Raw genomic sequence first — 10,334 nt, 5'->3', positions numbered from 1 at the left:
AATTTGCATAGGTGACCACAGACCCAAACCCTTGGATCTTAAGAACAATGAAAAAGCATTCAGTTTCTGAAAAGAAGAATTTTAATAGAAGTAAAAAGAATCACCTCTGTAAAATCAGGATGGTAAATACCTAATAGGGTAATTAGATTCAAAACATAGAGAATCCCTCTAGGCAAAACCTTAAGTTACAAAAAGACACAAAGACAGGAATATCCATTCCTTTCAGCACAGCTTATTTCCTCAGCCATTTAAAGAAATCATAATCTAACGCATATCTAGCTAGATTACTTACTAAGTTCTAAGACTCCATTCCTGTTCTGTCCCCGGCAAAAGCATCACACAGACAGATCCAGACCCTTTGTTTCCCACACCCCCCAGCTTTGAAAGTATCTTGTCTCCTCATTGGTCATTGTGGTCAGGTGCCAGCGAGGTTATCCTAGCCCTGGTCTACTCTAGGACTTTAGGTCAAATTTAGCAGCATTAAATCGATGTAAACCTGCACCCGTCCACACGATGAAGCCCTTTATTTTGACTTAAAGGGCTCTTAAAATTGATTTCCTTACTCCACCCCTGACAAGTGGATTAGCGCTTAAATCGGCCTTGCCGGGTCGAATTTGGGGTACTGTGGACACAATTCGACGGTATTGGCCTCCGGGAGCTATCCCAGAGTGCTCCATTTTGACCGCTCTGGACAGCACTCTCAACTCAGATGCACTGGCCAGGTAGACAGGAAAAGAACCGCGAACTTTTGAATCTCATTTCCTGTTTGGCCAGCGTGGCAAGCTGCAGGTGACCATGCAGAGCTCATCAGCAGAGGTGACCATGATGGAGTCTCAGAATCGCAAAAGAGCTCCAGCATGGACCGAACGGGAGGTACGGGATCTGATCGCTGTATGGGGAGAGGAATCCGTGCTATCAGAACTCCGTTCCAGTTTTCGAAATGCCAAAACCTTTGTCAAGATCTCCCAGGGCATGAAGGACAGAGGCCATAACAGGGACCCGAAGCAGTGCCGCGTGAAACTGAAGGAGCTGAGGCAAGCCTACCAGAAAACCAGAGAGGCGAACGGCCGCTCCGGGTCAGAGCCCCAAACATGCCGCTTCTATGATGAGCTGCATGCCATTTTAGGGGGTTCAGCCACCACTACCCCAGCCGTGTTGTTTGACTCCTTCAATGGAGATGGAGGCAATACGGAAGCAGGTTTTGGGGATGAAGAAGATGATGATGATGACGAGGTTGTAGATAGCTCACAGCAAGCAAGCGGAGAAACCGGTTTTCCCGACAGCCAGGAACTGTTTCTCACCCTGGACCTGGAGCCAGTACCCCCTGAACCCACCCAAGGCTGCCTCCTGGACCCAGCAGGCGGAGAAGGGACCTCCGGTGAGTGTACCTTTTAAAATACTATACATGGTTTAAAAGCAAGCATGTGAAAGGATTACTTTGCCCTGGCATTCGCGGCTCTCCTGGATATACTCCCAAAGTCTTTGCAAAAGGTTTCTGGGGAGGGCAGACTTATTGCGTCCTTCATGGTAGGACACTTTACCACTCCAGGCCAGTAACACGTACTCGGGAATCATTGTACAACAAAGCATTGCAGTGTATGTTTGCTGGCGTTCAAGCAACATCCGTTCGTGTGTTATCCTCAGGAGAGTGAGATATAATCCATGGTCACCTGGTTGAAATAGGGTGCTTTTCTTCAGGGGACACTCAGAGGAGCCCATTCCTGCTGGGCTGTTTGCCTGCGGCTGAACAGAAATGTTCCCCGCTGTTAGCCACAGGGAGGGGGGAGGGTTGAGGGGGTAGCCACGCGGTGCGGGGAGGCAAAATGCGACCTTGTAACGAAAGCACATGTGTTATGTATGTAATGTTAACAGCAAAGTTTACCCTGAAAGAGTGTAGCCAGTGTTTTATAAACTGTGTCTTTTTAAATACCGCTGTCCCTTTTCTTTTCTCCACCAGCTGCATGTGTTTCAATGATCACAGAATCTTCTCCTTCCCAGAGGCTAGTGAAGATTAGAAAGAAAAAAAAACGCACTCGAGATGAAATGTTCTCCGAGCTCATGCTGTCCTCCCACACTGACAGAGCACAGACGAATGCGTGGAGGCAAATAATGTCAGACTGCAGGAAAGCACAAAATGATCAGGAGGAGAGGTGGCGGGCTGAAGAGAGTAAGTGGCGGGCTGAAGAGAGGGCTGAAGCTCGAATGTGGCGACAGCGTGATGAGAGGAGGCAGGATTCAATGCTGAGGCTGCTGGAGGACCAAACCAGTATGCTCCAGTGTATGGTTGAGCTGCAGCAAAGGCAGCTGGAGCACAGACTGCCACTACAGCCCCTGTGTAACCAACCACCCTCCTCCCCAAGTTCCATAGCCTCCACACCCAGACGCCCAAGAACGCGGTGGGGTGGCCACCGGCCAACCAGCCACTCCACCACAGAGGATTGCCCAAAAAAAAGAAGGCTGTCATTCAATAAATTTTAAAGTTGTAAACTTTTAAAGTGCTGTGTGGCATTTTCCTTCCCTCCTCCACCACCCCTCCTGGGCTACCTTGGTAGTCATCCCCCTATTTGTGTGATGAATGAATAAAGAATGCATGAATGTGAAGCAACAATGACTTTATTGCCTCTGCAAGAGGTGATCAAAGGGAGGAGGGGAGGGTGGTTAGCTTACAAGGAAGTAGAGTGAACCAAGGGGCGGGGGGTTTCATCAAGGAGAAACAAACAGAACTTTCACACCGTAGCCTGGCCAGTCATGAAACTGGTTTTCAAAGCCTCTCTGATGCGTACCGCACCCTCCTGTGCTCTTCTAACCGCCCTGGTGTCTGGCTGCACGTAACCAGCAGCCAGGCGATTTGCCTCAACCTCCCACCCCGCCATAAACGTCTCCCCCTTACTCTCACAGATATTGTGGAGCACACAGCAAGCAGTAATAACAGTGGGAATATTGGTTTCGCTGAGGTCTAAGCGAGTCAGTAAACTGCGCCAGCGCGCCTTTAAACGTCCAAATGCACATTCTACCACCATTCTGCACTTGCTCAGCCTGTAGTTGAACAGCTCCTGACTGCTGTCCAGGCTGCCTGTGTACGGCTTCATGAGCCCTGGCATTAAGGGGTAGGCTGGGTCCCCAAGGATACATATAGGCATTTCAACATCACCAACAGTTATTTTCTGGTCTGGGAATAAAGTCCCTTCTTGAAGCTTTTGAAACAGACCAGAGTTCCTGAAGATGCGAGCGTCATGTACCTTTCCCGGCCATCCCACGTTGATGTTGGTGAAACGTCCCTTGTGATCCACCAGAGCTTGCAGCACTATTGAAAAGTACCCCTTGCGGTTTATGTACTCGCCGGCTTGGTGCTCCGGTGCCAAGATAGGGATATGGGTTCCGTCTATGTCCCCACCACAGTTAGGGAATCCCATTGCAGCAAAGCCATCCACTATGACCTGCACATTTCCCAAGGTCACTACCCTTGGTATCAGCAGATCTTTGATTGCGTGGGCTACTTGCATCACAGCAGCCCCCACAGTAGATTTGCCCACTCCAAATTGATTCCCAACTGACCGGTAGCTGTCTGGCGTTGCAAGCTTCCACAGGGCTATCGCCACTCGCTTCTCAACTGTGAGGGCTGCTCTCATCTTGGTATTCATGCGCTTCAGGGCAGGGGAAAGCAAGTCACAAAGTTCCATGAAAGTGCCCTTACGCATGCGAAAGTTTCGCAGCCACTGGGAATCGTCCCAGACCTGCAACACTGTGCGGTCCCACCAGTCTGTACTTGTTTCCCGAGCCCAGAATCGGCGTTCCACAGCATGAACCTGCCCTGAAGGGTTCATGTTTAGTCCATTCACCTGGAAACAGTCAGGGCACACCCTGACCGTTGTGTAGGAGCAACACATTGCTCCATCCAAGGACGAGGACCAGATATGAACCCTGGGAAGTTAATTAAAGGACAGTAATCGTGGGAAGCTTCCTTGGCCTGGCCTCAAGGCCTGAGAATTAGGATTGTAGTAGATAGAGGCTGGAAAATAAGAATATTAATCAAAGTCATGTATTTCTTTGTTGTGTCTTTTTGCGGTGGAAGTAGGTAATGCGCAAGGGGGAGAAATATAATAAAAGGGAAGGTGGAAAGCTGACAGGCAGCAGCCCTTTTCAGCTAACCAGCTTGCTTGCTTGGATAAACCTGTGTTCTGTCTCATCATTGAACCGCCACAACTGGCGCCCAAACGTGGGGCCCTCAGCACTCACCTCGCCCGGCAAGGGTTTCAGACGCGTCACTCATCCGCTTCGTGGATCCCGGTGAGTATTTTTCATTGTGGTAAGTATGGGAAGCTCCCTCTCTGCTTTGCAAGTGCAACACCGCAATGAGCTACAGTATCTGCTGCGTAAGGCTCAGCATGACTGCCCCGCTCGAGAACTCACTCTCCTGCTACAGGAGGTGAGTGCCCAGTGCCCGTGGTACCCTGAAGCCGGAACCCTTAAGCTAGCGGACTGGGAGCGGTTGGGCCAGACATTGCATGAAGAGCCTCGGGCGCCCGTGCAGGCTTTACATGCCTGGCACCTCTGCCGCGATGCGATACAGCGTGTTGCCTCGGACAGGCCCTCCCTCGCGAGGCTGGTGATCTTGCCATGCCCGTTGGCTCCTGCAGCCACCCCCCCTCCTACCGATGCAACACAGTGTGTCGCTTCGGAAGAACCCTCTCCCGCACCAACAGAGGGGCTGCCGATTTCGCCACCGCCGTCGGCTCCTGCAGCCATCCCTCTCCCTGCTTCGCCCCCAGTGCCTTTATTACCACCGCCTCCCTTACCTTCCCCGCCAGAGCCGGTCTGTGATTACCATCCCCCCCTGAAACCCCATGCTTCGGGGCCCCCTAGGGGGTCGTCTGCATCTGCTCAGAGGCTTTCGCTGGTGCAACAAATGGTTCACGCAGCGAAGGCTCGCTCAGATCTTACAGCAGAGGAGCTGGCTGAGCTGGTCTCGGTTTGTCCAGTGACCTGGCAGAATGATGGCCAGGGCAACCCGGTTGGAACCTGGGTCAGTTTGCCTTACTCGGTGATTAGAGAGGTAAAGAAAGCAATTCGCGAGTTCGGTCTGACTAGCACGTTTGTGCGTGGTCTCATTGAAGGGCTAGGTAGTGGATACTCCCTGATCCCTGAAGATTGGAAGGCGCTGTTGCGCATGATGCTGTCACCCAGTCAATATGTTATTTGGATTAGTGAGTATCGGCAGGAGGCGGAACGCCAGGCCCAGATTCATAGAGCGGAAGGTATTATTTTTGAGCACTTGGCAGGGGAGGGACCGTTTGCTACCGTTGAGATGCAAACTCAACTCCCTCAGGCCCTCTTCCCCCTTATTTCCACCTGCGCCCAGCATGCTTTCCGGAAGGTCCCGGATTCAGGCAAGCCTACTAAAAGCTTTGTTAGTATCCGTCAGGGTGCATCAGAGTCCTTTCTGGATTTTACCAACAGATTGCAGGAGGCTATCCTCCGACAGGTGGATAACGCTGCGGCAGCTCAGGAGATCCTGTTAAAAATGGCAGTTGAAAATGCAAATGAGGATTGCCGCCGCGCTCTCCAGACGGCGCAAGCCTCTGGCATTTTAGAGCTCTCAGACATGCTACGGGCGTGCCAAAACATCGGAACCCAAGCACATAAAGCTGGAGTTCTGGCTGCCGCCCTAAAAAGAACCGGGAAAGAGGGGAAGCGTTGTTACCGCTGTGGCAAGGAGGGTCACTTCCAGCGGGAGTGCCGCTCATCAAAGGCACCCGCCCGACCCTCCAAAAAGTGCCCCAAGTGTCAAAAGGGCTATCACTGGGCTAATCAGTGTCGTAGCGGGCCGGGAAACCGCGCGGCGGGTCCCCCCCGAACCCAGGGCCAAACGGGGGTGTTTCCCACTCAGACAACCGTTCCTCTGCCTTAAAATCCATAGACTCTATGAGGGCGGCGACTGCTGGAAGTGCAGGGCTTGATTTGATCATGCAGGAGGACACTGATTTTCGGCTGCCAGGGGAGGTCTGCGCCATACCTACCCAGGTGACGGGACCTCTCCCTGCCGGCTTTGTGGGTCTCGTTCTCCCTCGCTCACACGCTGGGAAACAGGGTTTTTTTGTCATCCCAGGAGTCATTGACGCTGATTACACCGGCGTTATTAAGGTTCAGGTATGGACCCATCTTCCGCAGTCGCTCCCACGTGGACGGTCAATTGCACAATTGATTTTAGTCCCCTATCAGGTGCCAGCCGCAGAGGATCGAGCCGGGGGCGGAGGCGGCTTTGGATCGACGCTGTCTCAGTCACCGTCTCACAATACGTCCTCTCCACTTGTTGCTCTAACAATGTCGGTCCGCCCCTCGAAACCTCAGTTAACACTTCTCTTAAATGATGTTCCTTTCACAGGGCTGGTGGACACTGGAGCTGACGTTACGGTGATTCGTGATCCAGAGTGGCCGGTTAGTTGGCCTACGGTTCCTTCTAAAGAGTTGTGGGGGATCGGGGGTAGTAAACCCGGGCGACAGAGTTTGTCTTGGGTCACAGTCTCTAAACCGGGAGGCCGTACCCTTGCTACTATCCGCCCTTTTGTACTCCCTGTCCACCTCAATATTTGGGGCCGTGATTTACTTACAAAGCTGGACACCACCCTTGATATTAATATATAATGGCCCAAAATCCTCCCTCACCCACATTGCCCTCCGCATTGCCCTTGGTATGGCAATCCTTAGAGCCCGTCTGGATTGACCAGTGGCCCCTCCCTCTAGAAAAGCTAAAAGCGCTTCAATCGCTTGTGCAGCAGCATTTGCTGGCATAGCGCTTGGAGAGCTTTACTAGTCCTTGGAATTAGCTGCTGTTATTTTGGCCTTTCAACTTTTTGCTGATTGTTTAATTTGATCGTGGACACGCATTATGTTTATCAGGTAATCGATCATTTACCCCTTGCCCTCATTACCCCTCAGGTCGATGCGGACCTCCTTAGCCTGTTTCTGTCCTTACAGTATCTCATCACCACTCGTAATTTCCCTTATTTTGTTGCTCATATTTGCAGTCATACCCCTCTGCCTGGGCTACTCATTGAAGGCAATGCACGCGCTGATCGCGCGTTACGTGGTCAGGTAAATTCCCTCTTTTCTGACCCCATTGAAAGCCATGCCTTTTTCCATCAGTCTGCCTCTGTTTTGGCCCGGCAGTTTCACATTCCTGCTGATCATGCACGTTCCATTGTTCGTTCCTGCCCCCACTGTGCCGCTGCTGCTCCTACTTTTTCTTATGCCGTTAACCCCAGAGGTACTGCAGCAAATCAGCTATGGCAAATGGATGTCACTCACGTGCCACAATTCTGCCCCTATTCATTTTTACATGTTTTCATTGATACCTATTCGGGGTTCCTTTGGGCGACCCCACAGCGTGGGGAAGCCACTCCCAAAGTTATTCACCATTTGCTAGCCTGTTTTTCTGTTATGGGTCGCCCAAGCCAAATTAAAACGGATAATGCCCCAGCTTACTGCTCCACAGCCCTCTCCACTTTTTGCGCCGAATGGAACGTCCGTCTTAAACACGGGATCCCTTATAATTCCACGGGCCAAGCCATTGTTGAACGTGCCAATCGCACGCTCAAAACCTTGCTTGATAAACAATTAAAACAAGGGGAGCTGCGTCTCCGAACCTTAGGAGACATTCAACAACAAATGCATATCCTTTTGTTTACTTTAAATAATTTAACGCTGAACGCAGATCAGCAGACCCCCGCGGATCGCCATTTTCACAAATCTGAGGTACTGGAAAGACCGCGTGTCTTTTACCGTCAGCTGCCCGATCCGCAGTGGCTGGGCCCAGTACCTCTAATCACTTGGGGTCGGGGATATGCTGCTGTGTCTCTCCCTGCAGGACCGTTGTGGGTTCCAGCCCGGTGTGTGCGACCGGCACTGAAACAGCATGGCGTGGCGCCAGGGGCTGTCGAACCCCATACCGGAGTTTCAGCTGACCTTGGAGGAGAACGTGGTGCCTCCCGGGTCGACAACGGCGGGACGGAAACGGAAGAGGCGTAGCCTCCCAAGCCAGCCCGTGACATGGGGAGCAGTAAAAGCATTGGTCGCGGCGGCTCAACGAAGACTGGCAGCAAATCAACAGCCAGAGACTCCTGAGACTTTGTTTGTGGCGATTCTCGCCCAAATCACTGCTAATTCTGTGCTGATTGTATGCCTTTTGTGTCTGCTATTTCCTGTAGGGGTTGGCTCGGGAGCGCTTCCCCCGTTACGGGCCCGAATGACATATAACATATGGGAAAGATTGGCTTCAATAGCAAATGTTACCCACTTTTGTTTGTCTGATTCTGTAGCAGCCGGAGAATTGTTAGGTACATGCCTTATACCAGTATGTCATCACCCTGAGGAAATAGGGAATGAGACAATGCTCGCTGCTTACGCGAATCTCTCTTCCCAGTACTCTGGCATGGCTAATTGGGGCCCGGCCAACTATACCTTGCCTCACACGGCTATATCCCTCCACACACCGTACCCGGCCGGGGCCAACAACGTCACCTGTGCGCGTGTGGTTAATTGCACTAGTACAAAGGTGCCCTTGGGCTGTCGGCAAATTCCTCAACCCCTCTTAAATTGTTCCCACGCTGTAAATGTTTCATACAATTATGGCCATATCATCCTACCATCAGGGTGGTTTTTTACCTGTGGCTCACGCACCTTTAGTTATATTCCTGCAAATTTAAGTGATGGCACCCTTTGCTGTCTTAGTAGAATGACGCTTATATTGCCTTTTGCCAGCCAAAGGCACAGTAAAAGAAGTGTACCCCTTTCAGATAATTGTGTTGCAGATGTTGAGCTTTTTAGTCGCGCTGAGTATACTGCTTTAGCGGCCTCCATTGTTGGGGTCCCCGGGCTTGCCACTTATACAGCCAGAACCCTAAATGCCCTGGCGTGCTTTGCAGCGAAGGCAATTAATACAACATCCAAGGCAATTGCCCTACTTAATGCAGAGCAACATGAATTAAGGGATGCAATCTTGGATAACAGAGCAGCCATTGATTTTCTGCTCTTAAAACATCACCTAGGCTGTTCCACGTTTCGGCATATGTGTTGTTTTAATTTAACTGATAATAGTCGTTCCATAGAATCTAGACTGGCCGAGTTGGCCAATCTTACGGGCACACATACGTCAAGATGTGGGGTTTGAGGGCTTTTGGAATTGGCTTACAGGTTGGCTGCCATCTCTAGGATGGCTGCGACAACTTTTCGGTTATGCTGTGTTTGTGATCATTGGGCTTATTTTTTGCTGCTGCTGTGTACAATGTATTCCCTCTTTGCTAAGGCTTTGTAGAGATTCGCCCTGGCAAGCTCCCCGAGTTATGTCCTTGTCAGTCTGGGAGTTAAATTGCTTGCAAAAGCAAATTGACGGCTACCATGAGATGGCCGAGTATAATTAAACAAAAATCGGGGGAATGAAGGGTTCATGTTTAGTCCATCCACCTGGAAACAGTCAGGGCACACCCTGACCGTTGTGTAGGAGCAACACATTGCTCCATCCAAGGACGAGGACCAGATATGAACCCTGGGAAGTTAATTAAAGGACAGTAATCGTGGGAAGCTTCCTTGGCCTGGCCTCAAGGCCTGAGAATTAGGATTGTAGTAGATAGAGGCTGGAAAATAAGAATATTAATCAAAGTCATGTATTTCTTTGTTGTGTCTTTTTGCGGTGGAAGTAGGTAATGCGCAAGGGGGAGAAATATAATAAAAGGGAAGGTGGAAAGCTGACAGGCAGCAGCCCTTTTCAGCTAACCAGCTTGCTTGCTTGGATAAACCTGTGTTCTGTCTCATCATTGAACCGCCACACTGCCCCATTAGCACCATTATGCATGCATTGGCAGGGCCCATGCTTTCAGAGAAATCTGTGTCCATGTCCTCATCACTCACGTGACCGCGCTGACGTCGCCTCCTCGCCCGGTAGCGCTTTGCCAGGTTCTGGTGCTGCATATACTGCTGGATAATGCATGTGGTGTTTAATGTGCTCCTAATTGCCAAAGTGAGCTGAGCGGACTCCATGCTTGCCTTGGTATGGCGTCCGCACAGAAAAAAGGCATGGAACGATTGTCTGCCGTTGCTCTGACGGAGGGAGGGGCGACTGACGACACGGCTTACAGGGTTGGCTTCAGGAGGCTAAAATCCACAAAGGGGGTGGCTTTACATCAAGGAGTAGTTCAGGCAGGACTTCACGGAGGGTTCCAATAAGAACTGGTGCCCCTAAGTAATTGTTCTTATTGGAACAAGGAGGTTAGACTGGCCTCTGATTGATACATGGCTAGATCTACCTCGCAGCACCTTCTCTGTGAGTGACTGCAGTGTGA

General features: G+C 51.0%; 2 protein-coding genes across 2 annotated transcripts; both read left to right on the top strand.

Annotated features, from left to right (window-relative positions):
• Positions 1-660: 660 nt before the first annotated feature.
• On the top strand, positions 661-4,995 carry LOC141987936 (uncharacterized). The gene is made up of 3 exons (XM_074953768.1): positions 661-1,378; positions 1,958-2,396; positions 4,980-4,995. The coding sequence occupies exons 1-3, from the start codon at positions 796-798 to the stop codon at positions 4,993-4,995; spliced, it is 1,038 nt and encodes a 345-aa protein (XP_074809869.1). The 5' UTR covers positions 661-795.
• Positions 4,996-6,390: 1,395 nt separating this feature from the next.
• On the top strand, positions 6,391-9,166 carry LOC141987935 (uncharacterized). The gene is made up of 3 exons (XM_074953766.1): positions 6,391-6,435; positions 7,026-7,092; positions 7,865-9,166. The coding sequence occupies exon 3, from the start codon at positions 7,913-7,915 to the stop codon at positions 9,164-9,166; it is 1,254 nt and encodes a 417-aa protein (XP_074809867.1). The 5' UTR covers positions 6,391-6,435; positions 7,026-7,092; positions 7,865-7,912.
• Positions 9,167-10,334: the final 1,168 nt, after the last annotated feature.

Source organism: Natator depressus, chromosome 5, assembly GCF_965152275.1.
Source record: "Natator depressus isolate rNatDep1 chromosome 5, rNatDep2.hap1, whole genome shotgun sequence".
NCBI lineage: Eukaryota > Metazoa > Chordata > Testudines > Cheloniidae > Natator > Natator depressus.
The sequence above is the reverse complement of the archived record's forward strand: the minus strand, read 5'-3'. Positions and strand labels throughout refer to the sequence as shown.